This window comes from Siphateles boraxobius, unplaced genomic scaffold (genome assembly GCF_051911475.1).
Source record: "Siphateles boraxobius isolate OS27281-9 unplaced genomic scaffold, OSU_SipBor_1 19, whole genome shotgun sequence".
NCBI lineage: Eukaryota > Metazoa > Chordata > Actinopteri > Cypriniformes > Leuciscidae > Siphateles > Siphateles boraxobius.
The window spans coordinates 12814618-12834169 of NW_027508799.1; the positions used below are offsets into that span (position 1 = coordinate 12814618).

General features: G+C 38.2%; 1 protein-coding gene across 1 annotated transcript in view; it reads left to right on the forward strand.

Annotated features, from left to right (window-relative positions):
- Positions 1-17350, forward strand: part of nup50 (nucleoporin 50) — a 30087-nt gene extending 12737 nt beyond the window's left edge. Inside the window, exons 5-8 of the mRNA XM_077235335.1 lie at positions 4586-5161; positions 8663-8744; positions 11588-11706; positions 16366-17350. Of these exons, the coding sequence (XP_077091450.1) occupies positions 4586-5161; positions 8663-8744; positions 11588-11706; positions 16366-16565 (977 nt within the window). The 3' untranslated portion in view covers positions 16566-17350. The remainder of the gene's footprint in view (positions 1-4585; positions 5162-8662; positions 8745-11587; positions 11707-16365) is intronic.
- Positions 17351-19552: the final 2202 nt, after the last annotated feature.

The window sequence follows — 19552 nt, forward strand, 5'->3', positions numbered from 1 at the left end:
TGCAAAAAGTGGTATAATGCATCCCTAATTGAAAATATTCAACGGGTTCGCGTGAGGGAGGAGCAAAGCAGTGCGATATTTGAAGCACATTTAGAGATGTGATTAAATAAATTGCTGTTTTGGGATAGTAATTTCACTGCTTAAGTCTGCGTGTGAGAGAATGTATGTTTGTGGTAAGTGTGTGTGATGTGACACACTTTATTATAAATCTTTATTAATGTTTATGGCTGTTAAGTGTCATTTGTTTTTAAGTGCCATGGTTATTATTCACCTTATTAGGGCTAAGGGTTAATGTAATGGTTAGGATAACTCAAGTGCTAGGGTTAAAGGGGTCATATAATGCCATTTTTGTACAAGTTAATATGAATCTTTAGGGTCTAAATGAAAACTTTGTAATATACTTTTATTAAAAATTCTCATTAGTATTTTAAGAAAGCACTCATTTTACCTGCTCAAAAATAGCTCTGTTTTCAGCACGCCGTTTCAGTGCACAATCACATGCCAGTTTTTAATAACACAATAACCATAACGCGTTGTTCATTATAAACGTGGGATTATGAATTATATTGAGAACGTTGTAATGTTACATAGAATACATGTCGTGTTGGTAGTACCCTGATGCTGCCACGCCCCCATGTCACGCCCGTGATGGAAAGTTCGGATCGTTTTACTGACTCTATTGTTCAATCTCGTTCATCAAAATTAACTAATCTTTTTTTCTAGTCATTTCAGGGGCTTTAAATGTTAAACTTTTAAAAGGCAAATTCCCCGAACACATCCACCAACGCAATCTTGATCATATTCTCGAGGATTTTGAGAATCGTGACACCCCTAATGTAAAATGTTCAATTGTACTTGCACCAAAAAAACAACATAACATCAATCAAATGTTTCAAGGTGAAGTGTGTAGATTTCTCAAAGCTTTGTATTTTCTCAATCTATTTTTGAACTTTTGAGATGTAAGTATTTATGTAAAAATGTATTTCTTAAACATTTGATACCTGTCTAGTAGGGGTGTAACGATATTCAAACTGAACTGAGATGGCGTACCGAACGTGCCCCGCCCAGCTCTAGATCATTGTTGAGATTTACCTTAAGTCACAAGACTAGTTTTTCTTGCTTGACATTTGATAAAATCGTAGTTAGGGGTGAATTTTCGTTTCTTGTATACAAGACGAATACAGCGTTGTAGCCTAACCACCACCATTAACTAACAAAACAAGGAGCTTATTGCAATTATTGGTACTTTCAACGAGAAACAAAGTGCTATTTTTTTTAAATTGTCCATTTTATCTTGTAATTCAAACAATAGGCTAAATGCTGTTTTGACTCTCTTTAATGTGGCGTGGCAGATGACTATATAGACGCCTATAGAGGTATAAGCAGCGCAGCACGAGTGATCGCGATCTCTTCCTAATAAACGTGAATGAACATCTGAAGGTATGTTCAAAGATACAGTACAACTTACGGAAACGTATTATGTCTAGTGTAACCGCTCAATCAGTGTTTTAACTGCGGTAAGACATCAGTAAAAAAGCTTTAAAATAATATCCCACGAAGCATTACATTTACCTCAGGAAGACCACAGCTTGACACAGAGTGCAGGGTTCCCGCGGATCCTTAAAGTCTTAAATTAGATTTGTAAAATTTAAGGCCATAAAAAGTCTTATAAAGTCTTATTTTTACTTATGAAAGGTCTTAAATTTTAGATGACACTTCGACTTAGACATATCTAAATGTTTTCCAAATTAAAACTATCTAATTAGCGTAGTATTATTTTTTATTATTCTATCTTTGTGGATTTGCTTGTTCACGTGACAATTCGCATCACATTCGCGGCCGGCAGAATAACGTCTGTCTCCTGCACGTGAGAGAGGAGAGAAGAAGAAAGTTGGCAAATGTCAGTTCAGTAGTAAGTTCATTCTTTATGTGCGTAGGGGTGTGCGATGTGTATTGTCTACTATGATATTGTAATCATTGTTTTAACGATGTACGAGGCACTGTGAGCTGACATCGCATTTGTCTCTCGTGCTTTCACTGCGTGATGTGTCAGTGCAGTTATAGGTAGGCCTATGTCCCCAAATTAGTTTTTGTCTTATATTTATATTATGTTCTTATATTAGAATATCACATCAGTAAGAGTGCCGTTTTCCCGTGCACAAGTGTGATATTTTGTTATACAATAGTTAAATTAAAAATAAATTAACATTGTGAGTTACTTTTTAGACACCATATTGACAATATTATTTGTTTTCCCTTTATTTCGCTAACGAGAATTTCAAAATGAAACAGTAGCAGAGTCTAATGCAACAGACACCGATGATTTCTTGACTGAAATCCACGTTTTAAACGAGTCATTTTAACGATTCAATGAACAATCACTTGTTTCTTTCCCGAATGAATCAGCCGTTTGAACAAATCGGTTGAATGAATGAATGACTCCCTCAACTCGCTTACGGTATTAAGACAGTGACTTGCTGCCGCCTACTGGCGGTTTTAGTTTCATATTTAAAGTACCCTTTAATTAAAACGTTAAAATTAGAAATCATTTCATATTTAAATATTGAATATGGATTTTTTTAAAAACTATCTCATAGCTTTATTTATGCAATTGTAAATGGAGTGTAAATATTAATGACTCTTCTGATGCTGCTTCTGTGTCACCTCTGCACTGCAAAGATGGATTTTGATTGAATGATTTAATTTGACTGGTAACGGTGGTACTGTATAATTATTGTGTAATTAAGTATTATTGTATAAATAAGTATAATTACTGTATAATTTAATTTGAATAATTTGAATGTTAGTATTTGACATAAAAGGTGATGCAGAACTCTAAATAAGTTTAGAAAAAATGTCCATATATAGGTGAAAATGCCCCTGGAAAACAATTTAAGGTGGCAAATATTGCATCGAGATATATTTTTGTCAATATTGCACACCCCTAATGTACGGTCTTAATTTTGATTTCTTTAAGTCTTAAAAAGGTCTTAAAAAGCCTTAAATTTGACTTTAAAAAGTGTGCAGGAACCCTGGAGTGTCCACAGCTTGTTAGTTCAGTAGAGAAATTAAATCTTTCGCTAAATATATACACTATAGTAGCCTATATATGCATTATATTTTACTTAACCTGTTAGTGATGTATTGAATTAAACAAGACATCTAAAAGTATGTTCAAAATATCTGTCATGAAAATGATTATTTCAACAACGAATTGGAGTAAAAACATATACCGTATTTTCCGCACTATAAGGCGCACCGGATTATAAGGCGCACCTTCAATGAATGACCTATTTTAGAAAATTAACTGTATATAGGGCGCACCGGATTATAAGACGCATAAGATACTGCAGTCAAACGTTTGACTGGGTTTGCGTTATGCATCCACTAGATGTGCTATTTAATGTGCTATTAGTAAGTAGTATTAATAAAGATTTGTTTATTAGTAAGCGTGAGCGCGCTGGGGCGGGCACGTAACTTACATTCATACGACTCATACGAGTATTCATGTGCGGCGGCTCGCTGACAGCGATGGCATGCTGTTTCATATATGACGCCCCGGTTACCTTGGCTTGAACGGGGAACGTTTTCTGAGAGTTTTGTAGCGGAGGCGAGGCGTTTATTAGTAAGCGTGAGCGCGCTGGGGCGGGCACGTAACTTACATTCGCAGCCTGACTCATATGAGTATTCATGTGCGGCAGCTCGCTGACAGCAACAGCTGGCTGTTTTGAATGAGACGACCTGGTTACTGTGAACGGGGAACGCTTTATGAACATTCTGTGACGTGCGAGCAGCGCCGGGGACAGTGTGTCTGTTCGTGTGTCTGTTCGTGTGTCTGTTCGTGTGTCTGTTCGTGTGTCTGTTCGTGTGTCTGTTCGTGTTCTGTTCGTGTGTCTGTTCGTGTGTCTGTTCGTGTGTCTGTTCGTGTGTCTGTTCGTGTGTCTGTTCGTGTGTCTGTTCGTGTGTCTGTTCGTGTGTCTGTTCGTGTGTCTGTTCGTATGTCTGTTAGTAAGAGTGAGCGCTCGTGAGCGGGCATAACCTGAATTATACGAGGTTGAACTGGCCGTGTGACAGAGTGGGCATAAGATGGACACGAGCGCGAGTTCGCGGGCTAATTTAATAACGTGGAGCGTTATTAACCAATTGATCCAATTAACCAATTGATCCATATTTAAGGCGCCCCGGATTATAAGGCGCACTGTCGTTTTTTGAGAAAATTAAAGGCTTTTAAGTGCGCGTTATAGTGCGGAAAATACGGTAATTAAATGTAGAAGTTAATGCAAAAACTGCATTAATGCACTATTTAGGGAAAGCAACCTTGGCACTGCATATTACACTAGAATGTGAACACAGGAATGTAACCCCCAGTTAACATTTATAAGAGAACCATCATTTTCTCCATTTTCCTCCCTACCTTTTAGTGTTCTTATATAGGCCATGACGTAGCATTGAATTTGGTCACTTGACTTGACCGGCCAACACACTCGAAAGTCAGAGAGAGAGGATGGGCGGCAGTCGCCACACTGTTCACAGAGGCATCTCTTCAGAGCTCTTAGTCACCCAGCGTCTCTCTCTTCATCCTCAGGTCCTTTAACCTTCAAAAGTTCCACCCCCTCCAAGCCCACGGATGATGTCACCTCCAACGGCTCAGCACCCAGCAGTAAAGAGTACAACCGGCAGCTCACCGCGCTCAACTGCTCCGTGCGCGACTGGATCACCAAACATGTCAACGACAACCCCCTGTGTGACCTCAACCCCATCTTCCGGGACTATGAGCGACACCTGGCCAGCATCGAGAGGAAATACGGCACGTCAGACAGTGGGGCGGAGAAGCGGCTTGTGCCGAGCGGAGGGGGAACCACTGTCTCCAGTCATGCTGTCAGTGGAGCAGCACCACAGCTCTTCTCCTTTAAAGACAAGGATGATGACAAAACACCAGCTGCGCCGGCTCCGGGTGTCTCTTTTAATTTCGGCCAGAAGGTGGACAGCTCTGTGCTCGGTGCGCTGGCGTCTAGTGGAGCGCCGTCTTTCTCCTTCTCCACCTCCACCACCACCACCTCCTCCTCCTCTTCAGGCGTGTCGGTGTTTGGATCCGCGGTCAGTAGTGTCAGTCCTGCGGTGTCATCCTCTCTGAGTACAGCCAGCAACAGCCAGACTGCAGGTATGCGTGTACACTAATACAGCAAGCACACTGATTCATAGGTTTTTGATGTAAGGTTGCAAGTGGTGTTTAGTTTATTTTGTGGCATATTTCTGTTTCATTTCATGAAAAGGCTATTTTTCTTGATATATTAGCTGTTTGAGCTATAGGGAAATTGTGTAATGGTACATTTTAGTTGAAATGTGGGGGGAAATGATTTATTCTTTCTGTAGAGATTTTGCAGAAATGGACCATTTTTAAATTATTAGTTCACTTAAAAATGAAAATTCTGTCATTTACTCACCCTCAAGTTGTTTCAAACCTGTATGATTTTCTTTCTTCTGCTGAACACAAAAGAAGATATTTTGAAGAATGTCATTAACCAGACAGTTGATGGACCCCACTGACTTCCATTGTATTTTTTTTACCACATAAATTGACGTAAATAGTTGGTGAAATGATTGTGCATCAGTCACCTATTAGATCTGCACTCGGTCTTAAAGGGGCAGTAGTCTAATAAACCTGCTGACGATTGAGCCATGGATGCGAATCAAACAACAAAAGGCAGAGAAAATCACTCACAGCTCTTGAATGAATAACTTAAACTTTAATAAGCAATAATCTATCTATGATAAACTATGCAGTGTTATTTTACATTTGATTACTAAATTAGATTTCTTTTCAGACAGAAACACTTACCTGCAAAGCAATTTTAGTAGACCTTCCTGAAATTAAAGCACTGTGTATATCATTTGTGTCTTTGTTTAATTGTTTTTTTTTTTCATTTTTTTTTTGACCATGTGTTTGTACTTGTTTTTGCTTATCGTATCCTATCTCTTGTTTATAAAACAAAAAAGCCTGCACACTGCTGCATAACAAATAGATATTTTATTCGATTTGCCTTTTCTTTTGCTATAGATATTTTACATTTCAAAATATAAAGCAAATGTTAATTATTACCCGAATGTTAAAAAAAAACATCAAAAAGAACCGATAAGAATACCGTTGAAGTACCGTATCGGTAAGAGTAATAATACTGTTAAAACCTTAATTATACCCATCCCTAAATGGAGGTGTATGTTTTCACTGTCTAAATCTTGTGTTCCTTCCTCTGGGGAAGAACACTCATTCAAGATGCATGCGACTGATGAAGGGTGTAATTGTTAATGAAATTATCTGCACAAATTTCAATTTCATCAATTAGAACTTGCAGATGACATGATGCTGCTCTCACAGAACACACTTATAACAAGAATATTCATGATTATAGCGCAAATGCTGATAATGAATTAGCCTGGCTAACGCCAGACCCAATCTCGTTGAGAATTGGGTCTGGGAACCACATGCGCAATTTCTCGTATTTGAGGCGTGGTTTCAGAATGCCCGTCGCAGTTTATTGGGTGCTAAGAATGTCTATCAAATATGCCTGTACGTAGCTCATAGCCAATCGTTTCGATTATACCAGATGACGTATGTAGAGCGACAGAAATTAGACAAGTAAGAAGTCTACAGACATAATGACAATAAGATATTAATAAATACCACTTACCAATTATATGTTAAATGGACTTCATCTACAACGATGCCTATCAGGTTGGTTCTATAGAACTCCGTGGCTAACATGTCTTGCCACTTTGCGCTCATCCAGGCCTCGGGACTGCCGAACAGAAGTTGGTATCGACCATTTTTAATCGCATTTTCTTTATCAGGACTCAGCTGAGTGGCAGAAATTCCAAGCTTAACAGCCTCCTGTACCTGGTCATCCATTAAGGCGATTAATGGCGAAACAACTATGACGACTGGGGTCTCGCGAAGCCCCATTGCCTTAGCCACTAACGGGGCTAGTTGATATATCAGACTTTTTCCAAAGCCTGTTGGTAGCAGGGCAAAAACATCATTCTTGTTTAAGAAATGGTTTAACGCCGAAAGCTGTTCTTTTTTCAAAATGAACTTGCATTCTAAACTACTTAGACATTGTTCTAAGGCTGCATCAAAGAGTAGCTTCGCGTCTTCAGCCATGTTAAATCGATATAAACAAACTGTTTCTGTGTGTCGCATAGATGTCGTCATCGTCTAGCTGCTCCCTCCCCGTTCTGTGATTGGTTCCCTAAATGAGGTGAAAAATCTGGCCATGGTATCCAGACTGCCTTTCAGCGTGAATTGAATCGCGCTGCGGTAAGGCAGTATGGGGAAACCCAGGCTAGATAATGAATATAAAATCAGCAGAAGTCAGACTCGTATTTAGTAGGGGTGGGGGAAAAATCGATTCTTAGATGCATCGTGATCTATTTTAGATGCATCGCGATTTTTTTTTTTTTTAGATATGTAGCCTATTTATAATGACGTAATATTGACGGAACGCAAAAGACGGAACTCTGCAGCGCGGAAGTGCAGTGCCAGGACCGTCTGTCTGTGGCGTGTGCACATAACAGAGAGGCGATGGCTGAGCGCGAAATCCAAACACCCTCTTCGTTAAAAGCTGACATGTGGAAATATTTTGGCTTCTATGAAGTTGAAGGGGGAAAGGAGCTGGACAAGAGCCACACTAGTTGTAAGCTTTGTAGAATAAAACTAAAATATTTTGGCAACACGACAAATATGAGAAGCCATATGACACGTTTCCACCCAGAGGAGGAAAAACACTCGGCTGTACCAGAGCCGTTTCTCTCTATGGCTCTGGGCTGTACCGGTGTTCAGACGATTTCTGCTGCCTTGTCGAAAAATGCTACCCAAACGCGAATCGATCACAGATAATGTTGATTCATTCTCTATTGTTTCCATAATGGTGTAAATCTCACAATATTATGACATCGTTATTTCATTTTAATCAGGGTAAGTGTATGGGGGGCATATTTTAATATTTTAAATGAATTAGCAATTATCACATTTGATATAACAAGTAAAAATGATATTATTATATGAAATAAAATTATAATAAAATTCGAAGTTAAGAGTACAATATAATGTACTGTTTTTATTTTTAAAACGGGTGTGAAAAGTAAAAATTATCATCAAATGTTCATCTTTGACCTGTCAAAGTTTCCTACAAGTCTCCACAGCGACGATGCATAGATTTATGGGTGTGGTAAGCAGAAGAAAAATTAGTCTGCACATGCGCATAACCAGTAAGTAGCACATCTCGATGGGTAGCATGAATCATCAGAAAACCTGTTGTTGTTATATTATTAATTTACTACAAGTATGCTCATGCTGCTAGTTGAAGCACACATTTATTTTCCTGTTGGTTCTTTGCAATTTTAATAAAATATATTGTACGTTAATTCTTTATGGGTCATTACTTTGTACTTTTAAAGCAAAGTATTTATATTCACACACACACAAAAAGATTCAGATAATCCATAATCGCTTTAGAATCGAATCGCAGGCCTCTGAATCGTAATCGAATCGTGAGGTGCCTTGAGATTCCCACCCCTAGTATTTAGAGTATCAGTCAGCACATTTCAGAAAAATGCTGTAACGTTTTTTTTTCATGTGAATTTCCTGTGCTCTCTTCTGTTTTAGATGAAAATGGGGAAGAATCAGAGGAGCCGCCTGTTCCTGTGGTGAAAGAGATCAAGGAGAAAGACGCCTTCTACTCCAAAAAGTACACATCACATACCCTTCACTCTTTAAACCCAACACCCATGTCTAGTGTTGGATCCGAGTCCACCTTTGTGTCGAGTTCGAGTCCTTAACGTCCCAGTCCGGCCGAGTCCAAAAAGATTTAAATGATTTGAAATTGACCTTTCACAAAGACCCGCCCCTTAGGGCTGGGCGATATGGAGCAAAAAATATATCTCGATATATTTTGCTATATCTCGATATACGATATATATCTCTATATCTTTACAGGAAAAATAACCAAACAAAAACTAATGCAAAAACAAATATGCCAAATACCACAGTCTTTTTTTTTTTTATTGGAGTGCAAAGAGGTAGGCAGTTCATGTAGTCCAAAGTGCTTCTGCGACATTTAAAAAAAAAAAATCCCTGTATACAAAAATAATAATTGTATACAAATTAATTGCTGTATACAAAAATAATTGCCACCTGTCCCTTTTTACCGGGATTGTCATCCTTTTTAATAAGTTGTGCCGGGAAAGGGAAATGTATCGTTTTCGAAAGGCTGTGTGAATGTTCAAACCATGGTTCAAACCGTGTAGCGTGAGCACGGCAGATAGGGAGAGAGCACCGTGTAGCGCGCGCACGCCAGAGAGGGACAGAGAGCGAGAGACCTTGCGTGTGTTTGCTAGTGTGCGTGTGTGCCTCAAGAAGTGCATGTAAGACAGCATTTAAGACGATATTTTTAGACGAGTTCTGTAGCCTCCGGGGTAGTTGCGGGCGCCGCCATGTTGAATGAGACAACACGCGAGGGGAGGGGGAACAAAAGCAAGGAGGCGGGGGCGAGCACAGCGCAGAGAAGACAAAGCGGCGAAATCAGAATTAAATATAAACAATATATCGATACATACGATATGTCAAAATCCATATCGTGTTTAAAAAATATCTCGATATATTTTAAATATCGAGATATCGCCCACCCCTACCGCCCCTCTTAGTTATTGTTGCTACGTCCGACAAGCCGTTCCGCTCTCACTCCTCATGTTCTCACACAGTGAAAAATATATTGCGGAGCAAAGAGGACACTGACAATGCACCAACATACAAGACAGAGCAGCCTACTTTTGGTATGAAATAGTCTTCATCTTTTAAATTTTTATAATTATTATAAAATTCAAACATAAATACCGTTTTGTGGTGCTTTAATGTGTAGGCCTCCGTTCAAGCAGCACATGAACTGATGATCTCTTCTAGTTATAAAACTAAACTTGAATTAAACATGAATGAAAATCAGAACTGCACAAAAAATCATGGCACCATTCTTCAAGTTCAAGTCCACTGACTTTAATCTACTAACTGTTTTTTTTTTTTTTGTTGGACAAAAATGGCGGGTATCTGCATTATGATTGGTCAGATCGCCTGTCAATCAAATTCCGGCGAAAGGTCTCAACAATGAATTAGTAACTTAAATTAATATTTTAAACCTTACAAAATGATTGCAATGTATAGTCAAAGTCATATGTTTACCTATTGAACATCTTTCAGAATCTGCAAGATAATGCTCAAGAATGCAACACGATGCATTAAGAGCCAGTAGTAAAGTTTTGAGCAAGAGGATAATGATGTTTAAATTTTTCTTATTTTGTTTTACATGCTAATCTTTTTTAGCCTCTGAAGGGCAGGACTAAATTAATATAATTTTTCAACAAAATAAGAACAATTTACATCCTGTTTCGTTGTTAAAGGACTTCTTGAGCATCACTAAATGTTTGCATGGTTTGTAATAGTTGTGTATGAGTCCCTCAGTTGTCACCAGTGCGGAAAGATGGATCTCACAATCATAGTCACTGCTAGTAAGGAGTCAAATATTCAGAAGATGCTGGAAAAGCAAAGAATGTGCAGGAGCTGGAGGATTTTTCCTCATGAACAACCATTACAAAAAAAACAGTTGTGGATCATTCGGGTAATAACACACAATATTACAATCAAGTAATTTGTCTTGTATTTTGTGTTTTGTCTTGTGGACTAGGCAATTAAACATCTGTTATGTGAAAAAGCTTTTTCAGTGCAGTATTAAATAGAAAACTGTTTTTATGAACCTTCTTAAATAAATAAAAATAACATTTTGGAGATTCTGAAAGGTGTATGTAAACTTATGACTAAAGTGTAAAATTAACAAAAACCATAAAATTATTAGATGCCAAAATGTTGCTATGGTTATCACTCTATGGTTACTATGTCAATCATTGCAATTTAATGACTAAAATTTAGCGGATTCTCTCCCACATTTAAATGCATTCATCACTCTTTATAATTTACAGTGTGAACGTAACCACTGGTCCTCTAGAAGCATGAAAAACAAAACTATTATTTAGATTGTCAATAGCGCTCCCTTTAAGCCATCACTTACTAACCGTGTTCTGCACGCTCCCTAAAACTTGTGTCATGAACGCGAAAGTTGTCCACACTGCAGTGAATCTCTTATTTATATCGCGTCAAGACTTTGTTTATGTGGGGATTTGCGAAAGGATAAAGCTTGTGCTGATTCTGATCATACATTTTAAGCAAATTCTCCGCATGTTGACTCTAAAATGCCTCTGATTTGCCACAGTGTTCATGTGCTTGTCTGTGATTGGCTAATGCTCAACGTGGAAACAACACAAGTAGTTTCGTTTTTGAATAATATTGTGTCCTCCAGTGCCCGGACTCGACTGGACTCGGACATTTTTCCGAGTCTATAATGTCCGAGTCCGTGTCAAGTCTGAGTACAAATTCATCCGAGTGCGTGACAAGTCCGAGTTCATTCAAAATTGGACTCGAGTTTGAGTTCCCCACACTACCCATGTCTCTTTCTACATCTTATTTTTCAAAATGATCTTTCCGCAGGTGTAAGTTGTTTTATAAGAAGGACGGAGAGTTTAAGGAGAAGGGGGTCGGGACGCTGCATCTGAAGATGGTGGCTGAGAGCAAACTTCAGCTGTTAGTGCGAGCCGACACAAACCTGGGTAAGTGTCTGCTTCTGTGTGTCATCAGCTGTGTTATATAACATAACTTATATCAGTCAACTAAATCAAGATACTTGAAATTGTCAGTTGTAAATTGTGTAATGTTCACTATTAAACTTTACACTATAATAATTTATAATTACACTTTATAATTACACTATTATAAAGTCACTATTACAAGAAATAATCAGTTACCACTTTCTCAATGGCACCTTTGTGTCATTAAGTGTGAAATAAAATTGCAGTAAGAGGTTCATGGTGTGTTTATGTTGGACATGATCAGAGAAGATCTGGATCCCCCTGCAGGACATTTCATGAAATGCAGTCATCTAGCTTGTAGTTTAAAGGGTTAGTTCACTTTAAAAACTAAAATTCTGTCATTAATCACTCACCCTCATGTCATTGAGTCATTAAAGTCATGAAAGACTTTAATTAATCTTCAGAACACACATGAAGATATTTTTGATGAAATCTGAGAGCTTACTGTCTCTACATTGACAGCTACGCAACTACCACGTTGTCGCTTCAAATATTCATAAAGAGATCATAAAAATAATCCGTATGAATTGAGTGGTTTAGTGCAAATATTCGGGAGAGACGATCGCTTTATATGATGAACAGATTGAATTTAGGCTTTTATTCACAAATAAACATTGATTAGTTTTATTATCTCTTTATGAACTTTTTGAAGCGTTATATGTTGTTAAGGCCTTATATCATATTAGTAGTTATAGCCAGGATGCCTGCGGATGATATCAGTCAACACAGTTGTCAAGTCACTGAAATAAACCCAGATTTTGTGTTAAATGAATGTAATAATGTGTATTGTATATATGCACACTAATGATTTCTAAAAGATCATGTGACTATAAAGACTTTAGTAATGGCTGCTGAAAATTCAGCTTTACCATCAGTCTATTTTACAATCTATTTTATAATATAATAAATTATATTATAAAATAGATTCAAGTAGAGGACTTTTTTTAACCCTCAGGGGTCCAAGGTGTTTTTGGGGTCCTGGAGGTGTTCTGACATGCTCTGACATTTGTGCTTTTTTCAGTTATTTATAAACATGTTAATGGCAAAGGTGTAAATTCACTCTATATAGCACAAAAAGGGCTACCATAATATGTGAGCAAGATGTATGTACATGTTTGTATTTTTGAGAGAATATTGTTTATGCGTGGTTATTGAAAAAACTAAAACTTAAAGTCTCTGAAATAAGGCCACAAAACGCATACTAAATGTGTCCACAAGACTTTTGACTAATGGATGTTCTCGCCTAGGATTTTTGCTTCAAAATGATCTGAAAATTATCCTGCCAAATCATTCACATAAACCAATACATTGATTTAAATTTAGTAGAACACTTTTTTTTGGAAAGGCAATATGCGAAATGAGCGTGACTCATGTATAATGGTCTGATTCACACCTGTGAAGACAAAAGAGCTGCTTAATGAGCCTGCATAATGAGCTTTTCACAGGTGTGTCACTGAGCCACAAGAAAGAATACAAGGACAAAAGAAAAGAAATGTGTATATATACTACAAAATTGGTTCACAGTTGGAAATATCTAGAAAAAGTTAGTATTTTTCCACTTGTATTTTTGCTTGCAAATTGTATAATATCCAAGGTGAACAATTCTAGTAATTGTGTAGTTAATTCTCATACTGTATTTTCAGAACGTTTTGGATATGTATCCTCTCCCCAAATTTGTCACTAATAAAACACAATACAAATCATTTGAAGAGAAGGCTTATATTGACCTTCTAAGATTTGGTTTACATCTACCTTGTAAATATATTATTTGCTATTTTATTAAAAAGGTTACAATTACAGCAACTATTAAAATAACAATATTTCACGTGTAATATTTCTTTGTAAAAACTGAAGTATACATTTTATCATACATATTTCAAAGTTAAGGATTCATTAGTTTGAATAAAGCCTACATTGGAACAAACACTATAATAGCATCCTAGTTGATGACTTTATTTTTGACAAAACAAACATAGCCTAATATATTTAACATTTGAGCAGAAATTGGTGAACAAAAGCTTATTCAATGTGGCAGTAGTCTAGTTTACAGTAAACAGTTAATAATCTATCCAAAACTAGTCAACGAAATGTTGTCTTCCATATTTCGTCTGTAACATAGGCATATCGTTTGTTGTTTTTATGAGCCTATATTAGGGCATATAAATATTAATTTGCAGTTTAATACGTTGCTAATACAGACATTTTAACGTTATTTCAACATATTTCAGTCGATTTTCACTCATCTCAGTATAGCAATATGGTTTGGTAAAAACTGTTCAGTTCATTCATTCACACACAGACGCGATTCATATTTAAACAGTCTTTTTGCGGTTTACATACACTATGATATCGCGATTAGAACAATAATAAAAAAAAACTTCTCGGCTAGATCCGTTGCTCCTCGAAATGAAAATAAACCAGCACATGTTCTGAGGTAAATGTCCCAGGATTATTCCTCACACAGTCTCGCAAGAAGAAATAGTACATTAATCTGATGATTACATTTGTTGTGTTATCGCGTTTGAGGAGCATTGACACTTTGCATGTGTTGCTTCAGATCTTTTGCGTCTGAATAGCGCGCGCTGTCCGTGGGCGTGTCACATTAGCAGAATAATGAGCTGAGAGAACGATAATGAGATCCGCTGACACCCCTCTCTTTTTTATAGCCCACGGACAGCGCGCGCTATTCAGACGCAAATGATCTGAAGCAACACATGCAAAGTGTCAATGCTCCTCAAACGCGATAACACAACAAATGTACTTCTTGACAGGCTGGAAAACTGGGTCGGGCTTTCTGGGATAGTCCTGAAATGGTTCAGGTCATACTTAGGAGGCAGAGGTTATTATGTGAGTATAGGAGACCATAAGTCTGAGTGGACATCCATGACATGCGGAGTCCCTCAAGGCTCAATTCTTGCGCCACTCCTATTCAACCTGTACATGCTCCCAATGAGCCAAATAATGAGAAGGAACCAAATCGCTTACCACAGCTATGCAGACGACACACAGCTCTACTTATCCCTATCGCCTAACGATTACAGCCCCATTGACTCCCTTTGCCAATGCATTGATGAAGTAAACAATTGGATGTGCCAAAACTTTCTTCAGTTAAACAAAGACAAAACTGAAGTCATTGCGTTTGGAAACAAAGATGAAGTTCTCAAGGTGAACGCATACCTTCAGTCTAGGGGTCAAACAACTAAAAATCAAGTCAGGAATCTGGGTGTGTCTCTAGAGTCAGACCTTAGTTTCAGTAGTCATGTCAAAGCAATAACTAAATCAGCATACTATCACCTGAAAAATATTGCAAGAATTAGATGCTTTGTTTCCAGTCAAGACTTAGAAAAACTTGTGCATGCTTTCATCACCAGCAGGGTGGATTATTGTAATGGACTTCTCACTGGCCTTCCCAAAAAGACCATAAGACAGTTGCAGCTCATACAGAACGCTGCTGCTAGGATTCTGAGCAGAACCAGAAAATATGAACACATCACACCAGTCCTCTGGTCTTTACACTGGCTGCCAGTTACATTTAGGATTGATTTTAAAGTATTACTGGTATATAAATCATTCAATGGCCTAGGACCTCAATACATTGCAGATATGCTCACTGAATATAAACCCAACAGATCACTCAAATCATTAGGATCAAATCGGCTAGAAATACCAAGGGTTCACTCTAAGCATGGCGAGTCTGCTTTTAGCTATTATGCCAGCCGCAGCTGGAACCAGCTTCCAGAGGAGATCAGATGTGCTCCTACAGTAGTCACATTCAAATCCAGACTCAAAACACATCTGTTTAGCTGTGCATTTACTGAATGAGCACTGTGCCACTGTTCGTCCGACTGTTTGCACTGTATTTTATTTTATGTTTTAATTACTCTGATTTCATGTGATTATTTCTGTATTTTATCTTTTATTCAAAACTGTTTCAATTATTCTGATTTCTTTTGATTATTTTAATTTCTTGTATGTAAAGCACTTTGAATTACCATTGTGTATGAAATGTGCTATATAAATAAACTTGCCTTGCCGTGCCTTATAGATTACATAAACAGAGAATATTTATTTTAGTTTTGAATTAGATATTTTAAAAGTACAAACTTAAATTATTATAAAGATATATTGCTCATGCTTGTGTGAACAGTATTGGCTGAGCTTTGTTTAAGTTTAGAGACGTGCTCCTGAAAAAAAAGTTGACAGAGGCAGAAAGCACACCCTGTTTATTTTCTTTATTTTACAAACGCACACGGTTTTGATGTTAATGTGAGTGTACACAAAAAAAGAAGACCCTCTATAGTTTATAATCATGTATTGATTTTATTTATATGACCAAAAATGACGGAGTATTTTAAGTCTATGTTGCTGCTATGTGGAAAAAAACAGCAAAACGCGCCGGCGCGTTTTATTGTTTTTTTGATCAGATAAAAGCAACCATGGTGAGCAATGCAGAAGAGGCTTTTTAGACATTTTAAAAATATCAATCCAAGCTTTTTATATGTATATTACCATGTTGCACTAATTAAATGTATAGGTAAAATTGCTGTTTTGTTTATTATTATTTTAAATGTTCATGAATGGCGATATGATGCATGTGCTCACTGGCTCTTCTGGTTCTAGGGAACATCTTGCTGAACATCATGGTGCCCTCTTCCATGCCCTGCTCACGAACTGGCAAAAACAACGTGATGGTGGTGTGTGTGCCAAACCCTCCCGTGGACGACAAGAACCCCAGCACACCCGTCCCGCTGCTCGTACGTGTGAAAACGGCAGAGGACGCAGATGAACTGCATGGGATCCTGCAGGAAAAGAAAGCCTAACGCATCATCCACCCTCGTTCTTACGTGTTTGACTGAATGTGGCTCTCGCACGACCCACACATCTACTCTCTCTGTCTGATCTAGAACTGTTCTTTTGCGTCCTGTTAATCGTCTAGAAGAGTGATGGAACCCAATGGGTTGTTCTACTGTGAAATCACTCGTGGTCCTACTGTAAACGCTGCTCATCGTATCAGAGAAGGCCACATGTTATAGCAAAGACACGAGTCTGGATTCATCGACATTCCTTTGAGTTTTAATTTAGCTGCTATTTAAGGAATTCTTCGAGGTTTAGACAGAGCCGACTGTTTTACGTGGATTGATTTGTTTTTAATTCAGACTAATTTTTCAGAGGCAAGTATGTAAGATCATTTCTGTACGATTTTTCTAATGCTTGCTGGAGGAGTAATTTAGAGGTCAGTATTACATTTGAAGATTTTTTTTTTTTAAGAACAATATATGCATCAGATTTCCACTGCTCTAATCAAAAATAATCCCCCACAGTTCTTCATAGGAGGAAGTGATCAGATATACCTGGTGTTTTTTTTTATGGCTCATTTTCTCGCAGTACTTGCTGTGATGGTATTTATTTTGGTTGAGGGCATGTGTTCAGAATGAATGATGGTTTTATGGCAATCTGTCCTGAAGATGACCTATGGAAGTAGTTTTTTTTCCCCCTGTAAGTGGCCTTTTTACTGCCTTACACAATGAGGTATGTGTTTAAAGTGTTGAGCAGCACTCGATCTACCTTACATTCATTTACTGGTGAATAAATCAACTGAACCTGACACATGACTCGTTTCATTTCCAGCAATCATGGCAAAAGAAATGGTACTTTGGCACAAATGAATTTCCCACTTACTGACCTCGACCGAATCGAACAATTAACGGGATAATTCACCCTCATCTTTTTCCAAACCTTTATGAGTTTCGTTCTTCTGTTGAACAAAAAAGATATATCGAAGTATCTTGGTAGCCAGACTGTAGCTATTGACTTCATAATAGGGGAAAAAAATACTATGGAATACTATCCCCAACCACCCCCATATTTTAAAGTTTCCTAATGTTGTTTTGGAGTCTCCAACAACAGGTTACATGCATCAAAGGTTAAAAAACTGTTAAATTTCCTCATAATATACATTTGCACATCACCACATTTTCAATGATTCTCAAACGACTCCGTGAGATAAATTAATCTCTCTAAATCCCTCCTTTCCGCGAGCTACTCTGCTCTGATTGGCCAGGCGGCTCAGTCTGTTGGCGCCCATTGCCAAACTAGCTCTGCGTCTGAGGCTTCCTACACCGTAAACTAAACGCAGTAATGAACAATGACGTCGATTTTACCATATCAATGCGAGCGCGAGCCCGATGAGACATGGGAAAAAATGGTTATTCAACCCGAACCTCCCTCCCAAGAACGACTCGAGCAGGACTCTGTGTTTCTCAGGCCCCGTCCACACTACTACGTTTTAGTTTAGAAACGGAGAACTTTTGCTACGTTTGCACTTCCCGTCCAGACTAAAACGGCAAAAACGAAGAAGTTTAGAAACGTTGCCGACCCCGTTTTGCGTTTTGATTCTCCGGAGGGCGTTTTAGTGTAGAGGGGTCAAAACGGAGGACTTTAGAACGATGAAGCAGAGGCTCACGTCCGGCTCTCTGATTGGGTGTCATACAACGGAAGAAAACATACAAAAACAGCCTGGACTACCTTAGTGCAAGTAAATTCTGCATTTTACGATGCTATAACTTCCCGGAGGCAAGCTATTATTCGAGCGATCTGTGACAATTCCTGTGTGCAGCGGTGGTATCAACCGTACATGGAGCGTCGGTTTTGGGTTAAGCCGGGAAGAACCCGCGCATGGTGGGATAATTTTATCAATGAATTTGTGGTTCCTGAGGAATGGTGTAAAAACGTTCGAATGTCCAGATCAGCACTTATCAACCTCAGCGAAATCTGAGGAATAGTCAATCGGTTTCCTGTTTACACTGGCACGCGCATGCCCAGTGTAGGTGAACGGTGACGTGATCCGCGTTTTCAGTCGTTTTAATGTGGACTGAGATCAGTTCTAATACGCAGCTGAAACACTGCTGTGGACGGAGATCGTGTTCGTTTGAATTCTCCGTTTCTAAACTAAAACGCAGTAGTGTGGATGGGGCCTCAGTGATACTCTACTCAGTTTGAGGTACATTATGAGATGTTGCAACTGTAATTCCTCACCATCAGCATTAACAAGTGCATGTCCATCAACAAACCAATTATTTTTCTATTTTATTGCGGTGAACATGTGGAAACTGTATCAATAACACTGCATACATTAGCCGAGCTCTAGCGTGAATGACTGATGTAACAAACAGTGGTAAAACAAATCTTGATCCATGCTTCATCTTTCCTCAAAGTAGTAAGAACGATAGACAATCTGCATGAATAGACACAGTTTTAGGTAATAGTAGCCCACAACTGATCAGCATAAGTATTTCAGTAAGAGTAATAATGTGTGTTAACCAGTTAGCAGGAGACCTACACAATATAAAACTTAAAACTAAGTATTTTGAACATCTTTCAAGAGAAAACGGTTTGTGAATCCTGCATTGAACTCAGAGATTTGAGAAGCAGTCTTCAGTGAATTCAAGGGAACACAGCAAAATTTTAGGGTTATACTGCCGTGATATCGTGGTAAAGATTAATTTTAACCACTGATTCTTCACATGCTCATCCTTGGGCAGTGAACAAAAACTGTCTTTATCTTCACATTGTAGAGCACAGCGCCTTCTCGACGTAATGCTGTCCAGTATCCACAGGAATCAGCTGCCGGTTTGAGGTTCAACTTTACCCTGGTGTCTGCACGCACAAGTGGGCGGACAAAATATGCTAATGTTTCGTCTTGACGTCACAACGAAACGGCTTGTGACTCCTTTGAAAAACGATTAATTTCACTGAGTCGACTCTTACTTTTGAAAGACAATAACTTAATATATGGTGCACTTTCAGA